The 19,734-nt window shown below is 55.6% G+C and overlaps 1 protein-coding gene across 1 annotated transcript in view; it reads left to right on the top strand.

Moving 5' to 3' along the window:
- The window catches only part of PLXNA1 (plexin A1), a 127,621-nt gene that overhangs the window by 61,236 nt on the left and 46,651 nt on the right, over positions 1-19,734 (top strand). Inside the window, exons 9-10 of the mRNA XM_014946778.1 lie at positions 7,973-8,087; positions 13,923-14,123. Of these exons, the coding sequence (XP_014802264.1) occupies positions 7,973-8,087; positions 13,923-14,123 (316 nt within the window). The remainder of the gene's footprint in view (positions 1-7,972; positions 8,088-13,922; positions 14,124-19,734) is intronic.

Raw genomic sequence — 19,734 nt, 5'->3', positions numbered from 1 at the left:
GATGAGGGAGAAGCAGGTGAGATGTGGGCTCCCCGGTGGCTCCCAGCAGCGAGCTCCGAGGGGGGTGCATCAGAGGAGAGCCCCCTGCAAGCCTTGTGCATCACAGGGATTTGTGCCCTGCCTGCTCTTTGCACGGGGAGCGGGTCTCGGCTCCCGAGAGCGATGTGCCGGGTGGGGGAGCAGAGAGTTTGCAAACTTGACTTTCTCCCTCACCTTGACTCCTGAGATGAGCTTTGTCTCCCTTCACGTCGTGTGGTTTCAATAACATTAGCTCAGCTTTGGCTCGGGCTGGCTGCATGTCATTATTTTGCAAATCAAAAAGCAGATGTGACTTTTATTTTTCTAAATGAAGGAAAGAGGACTTTTAAGTACAAATGGCATCAGATTCGGTGCAATTGGGGCTCCATCATTTTGGTCCAGTGGGAAAAGGTGGTGGGAATTGGCATTTTATTTTATGTGCCTGACACAGGAGGGAAAAAAAAACCTACCTACCCCCACCTCAGACAAACCTACAACAAAGAGCCCTGACTGATTTATTACTGCGTTGATGTTTAATTTTGGATGCATTATTTAAAAAGGCTAATTATGGATGCATTAATATTTATGGGCTCCGGTTGGAGCTGATAGAAAAGTCCGTGTTCTAGGCTGGTGAACATTATTATTATTTTCTTTACGTCAAGAATTTTAGGGTTTGGAGGCAGTTTTAACTATGTGACCTGCAGTCGAGTCATAGCCAAAGAGCATGACAATACCTAGGATGATGCAATACTTTTAAATACCATTTGCAGACAGACGTCTTTAATGGATCTCTTCGGAGTTAATAGCCTTTCAGATCCAGGTTTCATATTTTGTGGAGGAAAATCTATACGTCAGCCTGATAAATTCTGTATTAGGAACAATATGCTTTTCCACGAAGCTAATGTTTTTCCTGTGGAGATCTCTGATCACCGTGCATTAAATTTTCTTTTTATATTTGAGCAGCTTTGCTTAGGTTGGGAGCCAGAGGCCTGTGTGTCAAATTATTTCTCAGCTGAAGGTGAAAAGTTTAGGTGAGATTTTTCAGATGACTATGGAGAAGTTGGAGGGTTATAAGGCAGCTCTTTGCTCATGTAAGCTGGGGTAGCTCCAGGGAAGCCAACACAGTTCCACCGTGTACACAGGGGAGAGTCTGACCCTTCTTATTTTCTGCAGATGCCTGGAGAGGCATCAGCAAATCGCGTCACTAAAGCCCTGTTGCAGGCTGTGGGGCTGATGCTGCTGCTGTGTGAGGATCCTGGCTCTCCTGTTTCTCACCACCCTGCAAAACTCTTCTTCCCATGCTTTTTAGAGGACTGCTGGAACCAGCCTGGTCCAGGGAAGGGTTGCAAAAGGGAAGATATGTCTAACCCCTTCTTCTACAGGGAAGGAGGGGTACAGAGGAGGTTGTGCTGCCCACGTATTTGGCTTGTGATGGTCCAGGCTGAGGGGATACCTTCCTGGTAGAACCCTGTTACTGTCCCATCTGTTATTGCAGGGCTTTATCGTGCTACCTGTTGCAATGGGACTGTCCCCATCACAGACCAGTATCACTGGCTCCTGGGGTGGAGCCCTGGTCTGGGATTCACACTGTCTCTGGGGCACCATTCCTTGCTCCAGCAGGGTCACCTGGCAAGCTTCTGGAGGTCCCAGCTAGGTTTACTACACCCCGGCAGCCTCAGGACTCCTGTGGGGCTCAGGGGGACATTTCCAGGCAGTGGCATGTTGCTCCTGAAGGCTTGTGCATCAGGCAGGGGATGTTTCTGGCTGCGCTGTGAGAGGTGCCTTGAATGGGAGAGTGGAAATCTGGAGGTGGATGCAGAAAAATGGGTGTCTTGCAAAGAGGGACGTGGGTGGCTGAGGGTCACTGCCAGCCCATGGTTGGGGGAACTGGGCTACCCACTCAGGCTTGCCTGGGGACACACTGTGGTTTCTGTGGTGGAGAAAGGGATAGAAAACCCCGTGGCAGGGACCAGGGTGGGTTCCCCTGGGGGTTTCCTATGGGGCACTGATCAAGCACAGGCATTGAAAGACCGCTCGGCGCCTTTGATCGTCTAATGAATCAGCCCGTGTCCAGCGCGTGCGCGGGCAGATGTTGAGGTCGTCTTTGTCAGCATTAAACTCCCTCTTCAAAGCATTTGTGGGGAAATGAGTCCTCTTTCAAGATAAAGACGTAACACCAGGCTCCCTGCCTGCCTCCGGCACAGCCTGCGCTTGCTGGTGAGGTGGGCGAGCGGGGAATCCTCCTGGAAAGCCAGCAAGCAGTTTCAGGGAATACTAAGATGTAATTCTTCCCGCTATTTCTGTGTTTGCTGACTCTGGTCCGTAACTCCTGTTGTGTTTTGGCCTTTTGGAGAGGGTGGCTCTGGGAAGGGGGCTGGCAACTGGAGGGGGACAGGGAAAAAGGTGAAAGCCTTCGGGGCTTCCCTCGATGCTGTGGGTAGGTTTTGCAGCACTGCTGGTTTTTCAAGCACTGACGTGCCCAGTACATCACCTGATCCCCCAGCATCACCAGCCATTGCGAGGTGGAAGCAAAAATCCAGGCAGTGGCACAGGGAAAGGGGGAAAAATCACAGTCTTAGGGTGAGAGGGGGGAGCCCAGCAGTCAGGAAACCTGTGCTTGTGCATGCCCGTGCTGTGTCTTCTCTCTGGGAGGTGGTCGTGGTGGTTCCGTGCTCGTGGTTGTGCCTTGCTGCAGTGATGGTTGTGACACCTGGGTCCCATCAGCGATGGGGTGCTGAATCTCTCTGAAGCTGGGGTGAGGGGCAGACACACCAGGCGGCTCTAGCTCCTCCTGGCCAGAGAGATGCGAGTCTGATGTTGCCCTGTCGCACAGGTCAGGCTTTCCCTGTAAGCCTCCATTAAGTAAATGGGATTTTAATGCGTGGCCCCAGGGGCTGAGGCACCTGGTGACACCCGTGGGACGGAGTCAGATGATGCCAGCCCTTGTATGACTGGGCTCCTTGCTGCAGCCTTTCCGTCTGGCCGTGCCCTGGGCTGCCTGTGCCTCCGAGCTGCCCCTACACAGCGCGGCTGCTTCCCCGCAGGCCCCGCGCCGCTTGTTTCCAGATGCTTACAGATGCTGTCTTGTTGGAGGCACAGACAGATGGCTGCAAGCAGTTGAGTGAGTGTATCTGAGTTAGCACAGCTGAGCTGCGAGGCGGTAACAGATCCCTGCGTACTCCTGGGCTGGGGCAGGTGGAAAATCCCATAGGATAGTCCCAGAGACCACACGGGATAAACTGGTTTATGTCACGTTTGCTGTGAAGGAGGAGGGCTGGTGCAGCCTGGTGTTGTGTTTCAGTGAGGGGAGGCGGCTGAAGGTGTTTCACGTGAATTACGTGTTTCTGGCGATTTTAGAAACGAGGGCCTGATTCTGCATCTTCCAGCCAGCACAATACTGGATGCTCTGGACCACTCTGCTGGGAGTCTGTGTGCCCAATTCTTGTGAGTAAGGTCCTTGGCAAAACCCAGCAGAGATGGCAAAACATCAGGCTGACATGAAAGGAAGGGCAAGAATGTGTTGGTTAGAGATGGGCAGGGGTAGAGGGAGGAGGGGGAGGCATCTCCCACCCCATGGCTCTCCCGGCTATGGGTCTGGACGCTGGTTGGGAAGGGCAGGGCTGTCTGTAGGTCTGTGTAGGGGCTTGGGGACACTGAGCTCCCGTTCCGGCTGCTGATCAGCTTTTCCCCCTGTCCCTGGGGCAGAGAGATGGATGTGAAGCCCTGAGCACTGCAGTTCAGCCCCTCACCCCTGACAGCTGCTGCTCCAGATGCGGGCCATGCTGGAGCTGAGTATTCACTAAGGATGTGGATCCTCCTGCCAAGAGGAGGTCTGAGGAGCGGTCGGGGGGCTCGCAAGCGGGCCGTGCTGTGCGTGCGCAGATGCTGTTTTCCATCAGCACTGTGTTTATAATTTCCCTTCTCAATGGACCTCCCCTGGTCTGCTCTTGGTGCCGTTGAACTTGCCCCTGTCCCTCTTCCCTGTCCTTTGCTCCATGTCCTTCTTCCAGGAATGCACAGCTCCATGGAAATAGCCCCAGTGTTTGTGTGTGTGTGTACATGTGTGTGTGCAACGCTCGCACCCCCTGTCCCTCTTGTTTGCTGTTCAGGCTTATCGCAGCCCTGCGGATGCTGGTTTTGTTGTCTGCCTTCCCTGCTCAGTGCTCTGAAAAGCTCTGGGCTCCTTTGGGCATGTGGGCTCTCCTGGGGCTGGGAGTGCAGGAAGGACCGTGGGTGAGGAGCACAGATCCAGAGTAGCTGGCTTTCCGTGCTTCCCATCAGCTGCAGTATTGCTTTGGATCAGGTGTGGAGGCAGCTGCAACCTTGCTGTGGTGGCTGGAAGTGGCTTCTGCAGAGCTGCCCTTGTGCCTAGCGAGGAGCCAGTTCCCCTAAGCCAACCCTGGGTCTGGGCTCGTCCTGCAGTGATGCTTGTGGCCCTGTGCCCAGCTCTGAGATGCTCCTTCACTGTCCTGCTATCCTCTCTGCACCGCTGCTCTTCTGCAGCCACGTCAGGCATTTCTCTAGTGTGGCCTCAGCAAGTTTAGGAGTGGTTTGGAAAGTGGAGGGGAGCAGTGTCGATAGGTCTTGACCCAGCTGTGTAGTGAGCTGGGAGGCTGTGGGTCACTCAGAGGTGGGCAGAGCCACCCGGCTGCCCTCTCTTTCTTGGGGAGGTTGCAGGCAGGCAGTGACCCTGGTCTTGTTTTGGGATGGGGCACTCCTTGTGCAGAGGGATGCTGAAATGTGGGTCTGAGATTGGTGCTGCTCCTCTTGCACCAGGATGTTGGGAGGGAAGAGGGGCACTGCTGGTGGGTCTGACCCCCTTCCCCTTGCCCAGCCTGGGTTTCATCTCCACCCAGCCCCTGGCAGCACTGGGGAGGAGGTAGATGGGGAGCAAGCTGTGGGTCTGTGTCTGCGCTACACCCCCAGCCTGGGTTTTCTGCCTGGCTGGGCTTCTCGCACTCCTGACACGCTTCGGGGAGGAGGGGGGGGGGAATTCAACACATGAAGGAGAGCCTCCCTCTAATTATCAGGAGTGATGAAAGCCTCTTAGGCAAGAAGTGATGAGGGAAGAGTGCCTGACCGTGGGAAGGAGAGAGACGGCACAGATGGCATCATGCTGCCGAGCAACCTGCTCCTGCACGGGGAACAGACAGCAGAGACACACGGACACACCGAGGATACGGCCCCAGCCACACCACCCAGCCTGACCCCCAGCCAGGGAGCCCTGCCTTGGCTCCTGCCCTGGCTTTTGGGTGGCCTCGCAGAGAGCTGAGGGGGTCAAATGGACATGCCGAGGCCAGCAGGACCGAGGGAGGCTGAAAGTGGGGTTTACAGAGTCTTTGGCCAGCCTGAGGCTGCTGACCCAGACAGGCTCTAGGTGCTGTGGAGTGAGAGGGGTGGTGAGTGCTCCTACGGTGGCGTTTGATGTCCTTATGGCAGATGGAGAACCTTGGCAGAGCGTGAAAAACATCTCTGGGGATGCGGCTTTAGAAATGGCTCAGTTACGTTAGAGGCATCTGGGAGGCCTGAAGAGAGAGGGGATATCTGCACCTTGGGGTGTTTGTGGAGGATAACTTCAGATGTTTTAGGTGTGTACATGTCTTTTGGCAAGTGGAGACCAAGAGACCGGCTGGGACCTGCGGTAGTTAAATGGCAAAGGAGACCCTCGGGTGAGCAGGGTCCTGAAATAGCCAAGATATGGTTTTGGCCCTGAAGAACTGCAGAGTGGACCTGCAGCTCCAGGGGCCAGGGACTACACCCAACTGCTTTGAGGTGGTAGAGAGGGGACTGGGGAGCTTTTTTGCTGACCCTGAAAGACCTGGTGGCCGGAAATCTCTCCTTGGCGGAGATTTTATGGGAGAGTTGGTGGTTATTCCCTGGTGGGTGTCTTGCTACTCCTTGTACCACGCTCCTCTCTTAAATGATCTCTCTGTGGTTGCTCTACTTCCATGAGCATTAACCCCTGCTTTCCCTGCCCTGCTGCCTCCGAATCTTGGATTTGCCTGCGCCCCGGGCCCTTATCGGGAGGGCAGGAGCAGTCCTTTTGCTTTGTTTGTGTCCCCCACTTCCCCCCACCCTCTGCACTTCCTTCCATCAAAGCAACCAGAGATAGGAGGCTACGGCTCTGCTTTTAAGTCGAATCTCTGCAGCTGAAATAAAATTGCATATATTTGCATAAGGAGCATCTCAATTAGCATATTTGTGGGTAAAGCTAAAAGGGCTGTTCATTTGGAAGTGAAAATGTGAGCGAAACGTGGAAATGACTTCCAGCCCCCTTTGCAAGCAGCTTAATTAAATATTTCCTTAGTGTGCGCGCCTGGATTTGGGAAGCTCTTGCTGTCTATGTGGTGGTGTGTGGAACCCCAGGGCGGGCAGGGATCGATGGGCTGGTGAAGCCCTTGGTGTGTGTGTGTACCTTTGCACCCTGCACTGCCCGCTGCTGTGCCTCCTTCACCTGCTGGCCCCACACCTCCAAAGGGACGAGTCTGCGGAGGGCCAGGGAGTCACCACAGTGGCCCTGCCACCCAAGGGTCCCTTTTCCTCCATGAAGGTTCTCTTTGTGCCGCCTCACTGGGTGATGCTGTGTTTTCCCTGCCGTTTCCCGGGGCGTAGAGGCAGAGAGGTGGGATGGGGTTTGGGAGCAGGATGGGGCTGGGCAGGGCTGCCTGCCTCCTGCCAGAGCTGTGCTCAGGGGAAGAGCCTGCCTTTGTTTAAATATAATTGCTTTGGGCCTGATCCTGTTTGTGCTCGGATCAGTGAGAGCAGGTATGAGCCTTCTAGGGAGAAAAACAGAGCTGCTGTGGGTTTTTTTTCTGCTTTTATTTCTTCTTTTTTTTTCAAGACAGGCTGATTATTTCTTTTGACTTCAAGCTTATGCCTCAGCCTCTCATCCCGCTGCTCCTCAGGAGGGCAGCTCACGGGGAGACCTGCATCGATGGGGGACCTCTCTGCTGCCTGGGGACAGCGTGGTGGGGAGGGCTCAGCCCCTTCCATCTGCACAGGATGAGGGTCCTGAAAGTCACCCTCCAGCTGGGGGGCTCTGTGCTTGCAAAGAGGGATGCCTTGAGGTGCTGGGAGGGCAAGTTTTTGGTGGGATTAGCAAGGGGACAGGCTGTTGGGGTGCTGCTTGTGTGAATGGCTGCACAAGGAGGGGACTCTGTATGTCATAGGTGAGTTGCATCAGGTCCTTGGGGGTTGTTTTTTCAGCAGGAGGGGTGCAGAGCAGAACACAGGGGCTCTCAGCATCCCTGAGTGCACGAGCGCATCCCCCAGGAGAAGCGGGGAGAAGGGGGGCATGCACAATCCCACCACACAAAGAGCCCAGAGAGGAGGCTGGGGAGAGAGACGGAAGCGTGGTGGGCTGGAGGGAGGGGTGGAATTGCACACACACACACAGACACACACGCACGCGCGGCCACGGAGGGGTTAGGACGAGGGGGGCTGAGGGAGGGGGTCACACACAACCTATTGTGAGTGGCTGAAAGGCGCTACAGTCCCGAAATGTTAATCTGACCCAACCTTTTGCCAGTTATAATTTTCCTCTCAATGAGCGTGCATTAGTCTGGCCCGTTCTCCCCTCTTCCCCCGCGGTGCAGAGCCCTTGTTCTGCCGCCTCTCGCTAAAAATCGCTTTTCAGCGAACCCAAATAAATCTCCCAAAGTCTGGAGCTCACGGGGCGGGCAGGGTCAGTTTGCCAAGCGGAGGAGGGAGCGTGGCTGGCCTGGCTTGGGGCACAAACCCTGCGGTGCCCAAAAGGCCATTTCTCCTCACTCTGCGAGGCCCGGGGAGGGGGTCCAGGGTGTGCAGGCATCTCCTCTCCCAGCCTGTCGGCACACAGCCCTCCTCCCAGGCGTGAAGGATGCAGGATCACCTGTGGATGCTGTCCCTCAGAAGCATCCCGAGAAGTGTCCCGGTGGATCCTGCCCTAACGCTGCCCACTTTGCTCTCTCTGCAGGTGCCTGTCCTGTGTGAACGGCTCCTTCCCCTGCCACTGGTGCAAGTACCGCCACATCTGCACCCACAACGCCGCCGACTGCTCCTTCCTGGAGGGACGTGTCAAGCTCTCCGAGGTAAGGTGATGTGGACCAGCTCTCCTCTCCTGGTCCTTTCGCCGCCCCCTGCCCGATGGGAAGGGTTTAGAAGAGGGCAATCCATTTTGGAAACCTTTCCCACCGCCTTGCCTGAGGTGCTGGGGCTGCCTGGGAAGCAGTGAGGGGGGGAGTGTGAAGCTCTGCCAGGAGGAGAGCTGTGCTGGCTGAGGAGAGGCTGCTTGGGAAGCCGGGCGCAGCCAGGAGCACTTTAGGCTGAATGAAGGGAAAAACAAAGGCAGAGATGCTGAGGCATTTTCCTTTGATGTTTTTGAAGGGAGCAAGCTTGAACTGTCATTGCAGAACAACTTGTTTTCAGAGAGGGGAAGGTTGAAATCCGTAAAACAAACCGTTTTGCTGCACCTCGTGCCTTCTTCATCTCAAATGCTTTGCTAAGAAACATGTTCTCTTGCGGGGGTTCATCCCACACAGCATCCGTGCCACCCACGGTGGAAACTTGTCACTGGCAAGGCGCTCACAGGAGGTCCCGGCATCCCCAGCCTGTGGTGGCAGTGCTGGCTGTTTGGGTTGGGTTTGGAGGTCTGGCCAGCAACTGCTGGCTCTGCAGTAAATGCTAATTCGGCTCTTAAAAGGAGATTTTGGGAAAGAGAGTTTCTTTCTCTGTCCCTGTCCTGGAAGGGTGCTCTGGTTGAACTTACCTGGGTTTAGAGTCTCCTGCTGGAGGGTCCTGCTGCCTGCTGGTTGCTGCTGGGAGCAAAGCTGTGTGCTGTCCTCACAGGAATGGCTCAACTGGATATTGTCCTGGAGAAAGCATTTGCCCAGATCATCTCAGATAAAGTTTGGTCTCTGAGCTCCAGCAGAGCTCATGTATCCCAGCAGCCTCCCAGGCCAGGACTGGTCCCAGGGAATAGAGTTGAACAAGAAAAGCTCATCTCCGCTTCACAGACCATGTGTGAAGGCAAGCAACCGAGATGTCCCTCAAGGTCCTTGCAGTCCTGGCTGACACAGGAGGAAGCCTACCTCTACATCTCCCCATTTGGGAGGAGCAGTGAATCCTGAACCCCTGTAATTTGTGTCTTCTGAGTTCTGCCCTCATCCTCAGTGAGGACCTGTGGGCTTGTGGGTATCCTTCTAGACCAGGGATGTTGTCCTCCCTGTGTTCCCCTGCTTCTGTGCTGGGCTGGGAGCACGTGTGGAGTCAGACAGATCCTTCTGCAGCTGAGAAACACCGATTATTTTTTTTTCCCATTCCTCCCCCTCTGTCTTTCTCATTACTCAAAGAGCTCTCTCTCACGGGAGAGAACGGGAGAGCTGGGCCATTACTCAACCATTGCCCAGCCATCAGCAGCACCATCGCTTTTGTGCCACGGATGGGTAGGATGGAGGAGCATCTTCCTGTGTACTGTGGCTTCCCTGCTCCCTTGGAGTGGGTTGACCTTGGCTGGATGCCACACTGAGCTGCATATCTGTGGAAAGCTGGAATGCATGGTCCTGCTGCCTCTCCTGGGGGGGTCTGCTTTGTCTGTGGGGGAACATTTGGGCTTTGCAACCTGCAGAGAGCAGCTTTGCAACAGAGAGCTGCTTGGGTCTCATACTTAGGTGTTCCCCAGTTTGGAGCCTCCAAGAACTTCAGGAATGGATGGACTGGCAGGAGATGATGGTGTCCCTGCACAGGGCCACGCTGGGCTCTTGTTGTGATCCTTACTCCCCACTGCCAGGCTCTTGGAAGGTGCAGCAATGGCTTTCCACTGTGCCTTCCATCAAACGGCCAAACTCCAGGCTCTGGCACCGTCCCTCACCTCCCTGGAGGTGCCATCTGAGTGCAAGGGGGTTGCACCGTGCTCATGGGTGCTCGAGTGTGTCTGGCACAGGCCAGAATGAGCCCAGCCTGGTGGCCCCACACCAAGCGGGGAGATTTGGTAATGTGAGAAGATCAGAAAAAGCTGTTTTCTCTCAGCTTGTGCCCTGAAGAAATCCAGCGAGGGACTGGCCTGTCCCAGGCATCCCAGAAGCCTGCTGTTGAGGTCGTGCTTCCAGCCAGCCCTGGCATTGCTTCTGCAAATGTGACACGTGGTGTCCAGACCACTGGAGCCTGGTGGTTCTCCTCTGCCCGTTCCCCTCTCTGAGGTCACGAGGAGGCTGCTGGGCCTTTCTTCCCTGCCAGGAGAACCCAAAAGCATCTGTCTGTGCCCCCCAGGGGTGTTGTTTCTGGGACACGTGCAGCTCTCCCAATGGACCAGCTGCTTGGGAACTTGTGCTGCTCCCGAGCACGGGCAGGCTGTCCCCCAGCAGACCTTTTGGCCACACTGGGACCTGGAGCGGTGCCTGGCTTGAGGTTTGGAGCGCCTGGCTCAGCCTGTTTGCACGTTGGTGTGGTCTCAGCAGTTCCTGGCAGGGGTGGTGAGACACCCTCAGACTGGCCACTGCTGTGGGCTGTGTGTCCGGGCTGGGATGAGACATCCTGTCCCCCATCCCCGGCCGTCCTGGTCCCCAGCAGGGTGATGTGGTGGGTGGGGGGACTCGGTGCCAGCCCATGGTACCACTGGACAAGTTAATGGTAGGTGTCCAGCCCCATCCTCTCTGGGAGGATATCTAACTGGGAGGGTTATTTTAGGCAGGATTTGGTCTGTATGTGTAGGCTGGAGCGTGGTGGGCACTGGTCAGGAGAGGCAGAGACAGGGGTTACCAGCAACACTTAACTCTGTCTCTGCCGGTTCCCACGGGTGGTTCACCACAGTTTCCTGGGTGGGAAAGCAGCTTTTTGTAGGCAAATGCAAAGAGCGACTCATGGCACTCTGTCCTGGGCACGCTGGGGGTGTTTGCCTGCATTTCTGGGGCTGGCAGGGCAGGGATGGGGCATGGATAAGAGCCACCACTCACGTAAATGTGCCTGGGAACAGCAGCAGCAGGAAGGATGTCCCTGCCCTGCCGGCTGTGGTGGCTTTGAAGCCTGGACTCTGGAGATCACCCTCCTCTGCAGCTTGCTCTGGGGTGCAGGGCTGGGGAAGGGGTGATGAAGCAGTACAGGCTGCTTTTAGTTTTTCCCCACTTGTGGTGCCCAGCGATAGCTGTGGAGTGATCAGTGATGGACACTGGAGTCTCCCATCCCAAAAAGCTGCTCTCCTGTGGTAGTCCCTGCTGATGTAGAGCTGCTGAGGAGGGTGAAAGGCTCCTGGTGTGCGGAGACCAAGTGTGTTGGTTCGGTCTAAGCAGGTACAGATTGTCTTTGTTCTTCATTCCCCTGCCAGTGGGAACATCTGAGGGCTTTGTGAGGGAACTTCAAAGACAGGGTCAAGCCCAGCCCCAGACTGACAGCCTTCATCCCCATCTCTGCTGATGGCACAGCCTTGCAGCTGGAGCTGGGAGCAGCCAGAGAAACCCAAACTGTGCAGCATTTACAACATGATGCCAAAGCTCTTACCTCCCCAAGTGAACCTGGACACCCTTGTCATGTTCTTATCCAGCTAGAGAAACAGTTTTAACAGAGAAAATCTGAGTTGTGCGATGTTTGGGAATGTGCGTGTGTCGGGGTCTTGCTTTTCTGCTCATCCCATCCCTTCCTAGCTCTCTGCTCCTGGCAGCCAAGGCTCTGCTGGAGGGGCTGTTTTTGGCAGGATGGGGAGCTCTGCGGGCTGTGCAGAGCATTCCCAAGGGATGTAAGTGCCGAGCAATGCTGGGGCAAGTTTCGTCAGCGGCTGGAATGGCTCGTAGGGGAAATGAGTTGTCCCGGTGCCCCCACCCCTCCGGGCACCCCGGGCGCCCACCAGCACCAGGTGTTTCCTGTTTGGGCGAGGGCTGACATTTTTGCTGGATGAGACACTTCTGCCGGCAGATGCGGAGCATGTGATGTCGCGGGGGGACTCGGCTCAAACCGCCAGTCAGCAAAACGAGCCCGCCTGCCTGCGCGGGGAGAGGGACGCTCGTCCCCGCCATGCTCCCCGGCCACCGGTCTTGCCAGCATCCGTGGTGAGCCTGGCTGGGGTGGCATGGGCTTACTCACTGCCCCGGCCGAGCCAGCAGCAATAATTATGGTGAAAATGAGGAGGTGGAAGTGTTGGAGAGCAAGCTGGGAGCTAATCCTCTCCGAGCGTATGTGTGCCCTGCAGGGATGGTGTGTGCCACCCACGGGGTCCCCCGCAGTACAGAGGGGGATCAAGCAGGTGGAGACATCTCCCTCCATCAGCACTTCTGAGCTGGGAGGGAGCAACCACCTTGCAGCGGTGGGGGCCACTCATTATAAATGGCAACGGGCATGCAGGGTGTCCCCACTGTGAGCCCCGAGCTGATCCTGAAAGAGGGGACAACTTGAGCCCTCCTTCGCAGAGGGGCAGCCCCGACACGGAGCAGGGAGGTGGCAGAGCAGTGCCAAGGGTCCCCAGACTGTCCCAGCCCCATCACTGTGTCTGGAGTGGGGCTGGCTCCTCTGTTTCTCTCTGCTTTCATTTTGTTTAGCATGTTTTGGGTATAAATAGTTTCTTCCTTTAAAAATTGTGCTTCTGGGGAATACAGGCTTGTGAAGAACAGGAAGCTTAGAGTAAAACAATTTGGGGTTTTCTGTCAATATTTGCTAAATGAAACAATTTCTTGTTCATTTCCAAGTTATATTAATCCTACCAGCTGAGCTGAAGCCCGGTGCTGCGCAGAGCCCAGCCTGGATGGCTGCAGGGTGGCAGAAGGCAGCTGGGCAGCGTTGGCCACGTGTGGCTGCTGGTGACCTTGGGGCAAGAGCTGGCCCTGCAGCCGTGCTGTGGCCATCAGGAGTCTTGTGAGAGCAGGAGGGTGGCTGCCTTCTCCCCCGGCGCTGCTGCTGCCTCCGTTTCTGTTTTCGGAACAGCTCGTTTCAGCACATGTTATTCCCCCTCGACGTTATTTCAAGCCGACGCTTCGAGGAGTCGCTGCCATAGGTGCGAGACCTCCGCCTGGCTCAGCAAGGCCAGCGTGGGATTGCGTCAGGCTGTTGTTGCCAGAGTGGCACCCACCAGGGCCACGGAGCTGTTTTTGCAGCCTGAGCTCATTTATTTTTGCTCCCTCCTGCTCCCCTGTGCTTTGCACACAGGGCTCACCAGATCCCCTGGAGCAGCTGGGAGCTTGCAGCTATTAAAAGTTGAGTGCTTTGTCCTCATGATGGCTCCTTCCCTGGGGAGCGTGAGGGGCTGGCAGTGCCGAGCCCCTTGCCCATGCCTTTCTCCTCGGCTTGGACTCACCAGAATCCCCTGGCTGGAGCTGCTGTCTTCTGGGCAGCCTGATTGGGGTGAAGCTACTTTGAGCTGGCCATGGTTAAGAAGCAGTAGCAACAACAGCAAAATGCGCTGCAGAGCAGGTTCTCTGGGGGGAAAAGGCTTTTCTGTCCACTTGTGAAGGAATGGGTATGGAGGCTGTAAGGGAAACAGGAGGGCTGAGAGGGTGGCCTGAACAATGCACAGCCCAGGTGGGTGTTAACTCTGAAACCTACTGATTGCAGTGATGGCATTAAAGCCCATCTTGTTACCAGCCATTTCACCCAAATGTGTGCTGCTGTCACAGTGCCAGGTTGCAGGTCCCATAGCTGAATCTTCTCCCCCACCTCCTGCCTGGATCAACCTGAACTGTGGAAAACACCCCACTACCCTGCAACCAGATTTTTTTCTGGTCTCCTTTGCTATCTTCCAGACTTTGGTCTGTGAGATTCTGGTTTGGGGTTGGCTACACGTAGGGATTTACTCAGGCGTGTGCTCAGGGTGGTATTTTTGCAGCTCGTTGCCCAGCCTGCCAGCCAAGGGGGCTGTCATGGGGGGGGGACGACGTGTGCTGGGGGAGGTGTTCCCTTCTCATGTGCGGTGTTCCCTTCTCATCACCTGCCCCTCGCTCCCCTGACAGGACTGCCCCCAGATCCTGCCGTCCACCCAGATCTACATCCCCGTGGGCGTGGTGAAACCCATCACCCTGACGGCCAAGAACCTGCCCCAGCCACAGTCCGGCCAGCGCAACTACGAGTGCATCTTCCACATCCCCGGCAGCACCACCCGCGTCACCGCCCTGCGCTTCAACAGCACCAGCATCCAGTGCCAGAACACCTCGGTGAGTGCGCGGCGTGCCTCGCCATGGGCTTTGGTTGTGGGCTGCTCGTTCCTGCCACGTCCCAGGACCTTCCTGGCTCGTTGCACGGCTGGGTTTGCTCTCCTGTGGGCAGGTAAAGTGGGTTTCTGGTACCCATGGGGTGTGAGATGGGCTTTCTCCCCCTTGGTGCGCAAGGAGGCTGCTGCTCGGGGTCGTTCCCGATAGGATCAATGCCAGAGCCACCCTGAGGGAGCCGCCAGGCTTTAGGAGCACTTCCAAGGAAATTGGCTTTGGAAAGCTGAAGAAAGTTGCCTGGGTGGGAGCCAGCTGGCCTGGACGTGCCGGAGCCTTGCCTCCCCCTCCCCTCTGCCTGCTCTTGCTTCCCTCTGACACCAAACCAGCCCGCTTTACAGGCGGGATGGAGCTAACACCTTCTCCACGTCCCGCTGCGCACACTCCCCCGCCGGCAGCCGTGCCTGCCAGCCCCCCCTTCCCCTCCTCCCCTGCAGCCCCTCTCCATCCCTGCCTCCAACCGGCAGCTACCTCATCCCCCTGCTCGCCCTCCATCCCCTGCCTGCTGGTGCTTCCCTCCCTCCTCTCTCCCCTTGCTCCCTGCAGCTCTCTCCTGCAGGCAGCTCTGCCCTCTCCGGCTGCCTTATCCCTAAGCGAGAGGGTGTTTTGCGGCCCCTCGGTGGGCTCTGTGTGTGTGCCCCTCGCTGTGCAGCCATCCTGAGCCCCAACCCCTGAGCAAACCCACCCAAGGTGTTAATAGCCCCCCGGGAGCTGGCGTTGCTCAGTTCCTCGGCCGCCCCGCTGGGCTCTGCACCGACCCGCCCTCGCCCGCATGGAGCCAGCCCCTCCCTTCTCCCTCCCGTTTAATCCTTTTAAAATTTGTTTTCCATCGCTCCCACTGTGAAAGCTCATTTGCAGCCTAACACCAACACCGATCCTGGCTCCCTTGGCCTTTGGTGGCACGGGGTGACATTTAGAGGGCGTTGAAGATGAGCCCTGGCTCCCTCCCTTCTCCTGCGCTCCCGGGGCTGCAGTGCCTTGGGGCTGGAGGAGCATCCTGAGTCACTGCCCAGTGCCATGAGCAATGCCGTGCTGCCAGGGCTCCTTCTCAGTGACGTGCAGTTTGCAAGGAGCAGAAATGTTTCCTGTCCCCAGCTGCTGGCTGGAAGTGCTGTCGGTGGGTCTGTGCTTGGCGTGGGGGTGAACGTGGGCAGCAGCACAAAGTGAGAGCTCTGGGGAGGCGCAGGACCAGGGCGGTGTCTGCAAGAAGCCATTAGTGAGGTGGCTTAAGCAAAGGTTTGTTGTCTTGCTGCTGCATTCGGGGAAGAGAAGAAGCCAGGCTGAGCACTGGCCAGCGGAGCTGGCTTGGCTACTGGTCCTTGGTGTTGGTTGTGATCCTCACCAGGGCTTGACCACATCCTTGACCAGGGGGTTGTGATCCTCACCAGGGCTTGACCACATGGGTCTGCTCTTAGACCCAGTCTTGCCCGTCACCCGCGTGGCTCGATGTTGGTGCTTCAAGGGGAACATGATGGATGTGTGTGCGAAGAGACATCACCGTGGTGGCTGTCCCTTTGCTGGGGTCTCATTGTTGCTGGTAGCCAAGCTTGGCTTCTCTGTCTCCATTGCAGCCATGTGGGGAGTTTCTTGGGGATCAGCTGAGCCACCCTTTTCCTGGCAGGAGGCCGGTTACACCAGGTGCCTGCTCGGTTGTTCGAGGGCTGTTTTGCAGTGTGCCTGGGCTTGTCCCCACTGCCAGAGCACCTGTGGCTGGAAATGGGCTGGAGGAACCGTTGGCCTGTTGCAAAGGGTGAAAGAATCATGGCCTCTTGGTCTGAAAGAGAGAGCTCAGCCTGCAGGGACCCTGGCATCAGCAACTGGAAGCCAAAACCATGTCTGCTGGGGCATGGGTAGTCTGTGGGGGAAGCAGATGTTGGCTCGCAGACCTTTATCCCTTGTGGTGATTTGCTGGTCCCCAGATTTTTGGGGACATGTTGTGCATCCCTGCCTGGCCAGAGCCTCCTTGACCAGCCCAGCCTTCTTCCAGGTCTCCTTTGCCTGCAGCTGGCAGCTCCCTCCTACCCAGTTCTTCAGCGTGTGGTTTGGCTTAGTTCATCCAAAAGCAGTTTGGGATGGTATGTGCTGCAGATGCTCCTCACAGAGAAGCGGCTGCGTGGTGCTGGTGGCCTGATGGCTCCTGTAGCGTGTTGGGGGAGAGGTGCCTGCACTGGACCGGAGCCTTTCCCTAATGGAGGTGGAACTTGGAGAGGGGAGCTCTTGGATCATTTGGATTAATTTCTCCCCAGTAAGTTTCAATTTGCAAGGCAGGAGGGAGAGGCAGAGGCAAAAAACACTACTTGTATTTTCTGAAGGGTGCTGTGGCTGCCAGCACTGCTGTCATGAGCTGCACGGCCTCTGCAACTCTCGTCCAAAGGAATGGCACAGCTTGAGATGTGCCTGCCTGCCAGTACGGTCCCCAGGCAGAGCTGAGGTGACCAACAGCTTCTTCTGGGCTGACAGTGGTGGACTGTTTGACCTGAAAATTACTGGAGACACCCAGAAAGCAAAGCAAATGAGCCAGGGAGCGTGTGGCAGGCACTGGGGGCTGCATGGGTGCGGGAGCAGGTGGCAGCAGCTCTGTGGAGCTGCGGTCTCAGGCAGGAGACGTGGCTTTGAGGAGCAAGGTGGCTTCACAGACGGAAGAAAAGAGTTTTGGCTTGAAAGAAGCTGTCTTTCTTTCAGGGTCTGCTCGCCTGCTTTAACATTTGAGGGCATTTAGCCAGGCTGCTTTATGGTGTGGGGGATTCAGATTCACACTTCTGTGATGCTTGTCTCCTCCCTGTCTTTTTTTGCAGTCCATCTGGCTGGTTGATAGCACTTCAGGCTCCTACCATCATCCACTCGTGACCTATTCGGCTCTTCTGTCACAATTTATTTTTTGGGTTAGGAGTTCGGGTCTTGCCCGGTGTGGAGGACACTCTGGTGAGTGGAGAAGCAGGGAAAGGATGACATCCTCCCAGCCAGCAAGCAGGAATGGATGTCCTCGCCTCGGCAAGGCATTTAAGCACACTTTGTTTCTAGGAGTTCAATGGGATCTAAACAAGAGGTTAATTACTCTACGGAATTAGGGATGCTTTCCTGAATCGAGGGTGAATGAAAGGGATAATAAGTCAAGCGCAGTGAAAACTCTTTGTCTCTTGTTTAGTTTTAGTGCTTGTCAAACTCCAATGACTTGTAAGCACTTTGAAGAAAGGACATCTTGGTTAAATATTCAGCAGTCCATTCATTAAGGTTTGAGTGTCGACTATAAACATCATTTTAGACACCCAATAGATCTTTAGCAAACTCAAGGGAGGCCAGGCTTGGTGTTCCCCACACATCCTAGGGCAAAAAAGAAGCAGAAAAACCCTTTTCTGCCGCCTCAGTTTGAGTGTTTAAAAGAAAAGCAGCCCTAAAGGTTTTCCACATGCTTTGTAAAGAAGTGAAAAGAAAAGCCTAATTAAGGAAACAAATTCTTTGCCAGTAAACTATTTTTTTGTTAATTGGTTACTTTAAATCTTCTGGAGGCAGACATTTCCCAGCTTGCTTCTTGCAGTGGAGGATGGGGCAGTGGTCACCTGTTTTAATGTGTGCAGGTAACACCCGAGTTTCCTTTTCCAAGCATCCCTGCTTTTGCCCATTCTTTGCCATCTGCCATCCCTCACTGGGGCTCATCCTTCTGATTGCTGCAAAAAATAAACAGTTTTGCCGTTGGAGAGCACCACCGTCCTGAATCCACACTACTGCTTTTAATGCAGTACTTCATCTGATTTAGTTCTGGCCTTGGCAAAATGGCTACAGGTGTTTCTTGCTGCCAAGAGTTTGGCTTTTTCCTCTCCAGAATGTTCCTCTTAAGACTGAAATAGCCCTAGAGCTGCTCTTTCCCTTTAAATTTAAAAATAGGAGGAACCCCCGATCTCCTTTCCACGAGCATTTGAGTTTGTCGTCTCAGCACTTTAAATTAAGCCTCACGCCTCAGTTATTTCCCTTTCCTTTTAACCAAATCCCTGTGTGGTGAGGAGCAGCTGTGTCACCTCCCTGGCTCCCTTTCGGCTCCCTCCTCGCCGATCCCCCTGGCGCGGGCACCCCACCTCCTCCACCCCTTTCAGCTGTGGCTCCGAAGGTCGCTCCCCTCAGGCCAGGCTTGGGTTGGGATGTTTGCCCAGGAGCCACATGGAGAGGCTTATCCCTGTGACAAAATGATACGGGTGCAGAGTAAGCTGGGCTGGTGGGGCTGGCGTGAGAGTGGTACCCAGGGCTGCGAATGCTGAGGGTGCGATGCCCAGCCCCAGGCATGGATGCTGGCAAGGCAGGCAAGACCTGTTAGATTTATTCTTTCTGGGTGTTTTTGTACCACGGTGGAGCCTGGGTGTTGCTCTGATGTATTCCCAAGGGTTTTGGGTTCTTACTTACACCCTGCCAAATTTCGGACAGGAGGAATCCAGGCAAAGAAGCTTGCATGCCATGGGGGAGGAAAGGAGGTGATTTATGTGAAAAGAGCAAAATGATGTCCGGAACCAGAGACCAAGCGTTACCCTCAAGTTGTGCTGTTGTGTGGATGACGGTATTTTACTAGGCCTAGGGTGTATTTATAGAGGAACATAAATCATACACACATGCTCTGTTCTGAGTGCTGCACACCTCCAGTATATGTATCTCTAATTAACCAGCCATGGAGAGGGAAACAGGATTGGAGCCCGCAACCCCGGCACCGTTCGCCAACAAAGCCGTGCTCTCCGTCCTAGCGGTGCCTACATTTATCTTTCCTGCAGCAGTGTTTAAAGTGAAAAGGGAGTATCAGGAGAGTTTGATAGGATCCAATTAAATTCCAGCAGATAAAATAATGATGAATTGCAGTTGAGCCCTGGCGAGACACGATGTACATTACTGCCGTCCCCGTAGTGCGGGGAAGGAGTTGAGGTCATCAACTACAGAAAAATAGGACACAGCTGCAGCCCAAGCGCTCCTCCAGAAATGCAGCCCAGGGGCATGGTGCATGTGAGAAGGACGGGGGGTTGCACGGGAAATTTGGATGTGTGGGTTTGCTCACAGGGGGCAGAGGAGCAGCCCCTCTGCTGCCTTCCTCGGGGAGCAGAGTCCAACCCTTCCTTCACGTGCTGGTTGTGGCTGGAGTGGGGTGGATGCCCCACCGCAAGGGGTGCAATGGCTCTGAGGCCGCTCTGTGCCTCCTCTGGGCTGGGAAGGGCTAGTGCCTTTGGCTAGTTGGCACAGCGCCTACAGGAACATCTTGAAGAGCGTTTTGGTGCAATCTGGTCCCAGATTTGGGGTGACCCCTTGCTGGATGTGGCTCTGGGAGTGCGGGTCCCTGGAGGCACCTTCTTGGAGTGCTGAATCCTTCCCCCCAAAAGGAGCTGGGTGACTGTTCCTGGTAGCTGGTGGGTGAGCAGAAGGCTTGCTAGAACCAAATGTGAGACCTTCAGGGGAGGTGGCACCCACAGCTCTCGCAGTGTGCTGGGCCGATGGGCTTCCACCATGGGGGGACAGGGCAGGCGTCAGGATTGGAGTCATGAGAAGCACATGAGGTTGTTGGCTGTTACATGGGAAGATGCCTGAGATAAGC

The sequence above is a fragment of the Calidris pugnax genome, unplaced genomic scaffold (assembly GCF_001431845.1).
Source record: "Calidris pugnax isolate Ruff unplaced genomic scaffold, ASM143184v1 scaffold81, whole genome shotgun sequence".
In the NCBI taxonomy this organism is placed as follows: Eukaryota; Metazoa; Chordata; class Aves; order Charadriiformes; family Scolopacidae; genus Calidris; species Calidris pugnax.
The sequence above is the reverse complement of the archived record's forward strand: the minus strand, read 5'-3'. Positions and strand labels throughout refer to the sequence as shown.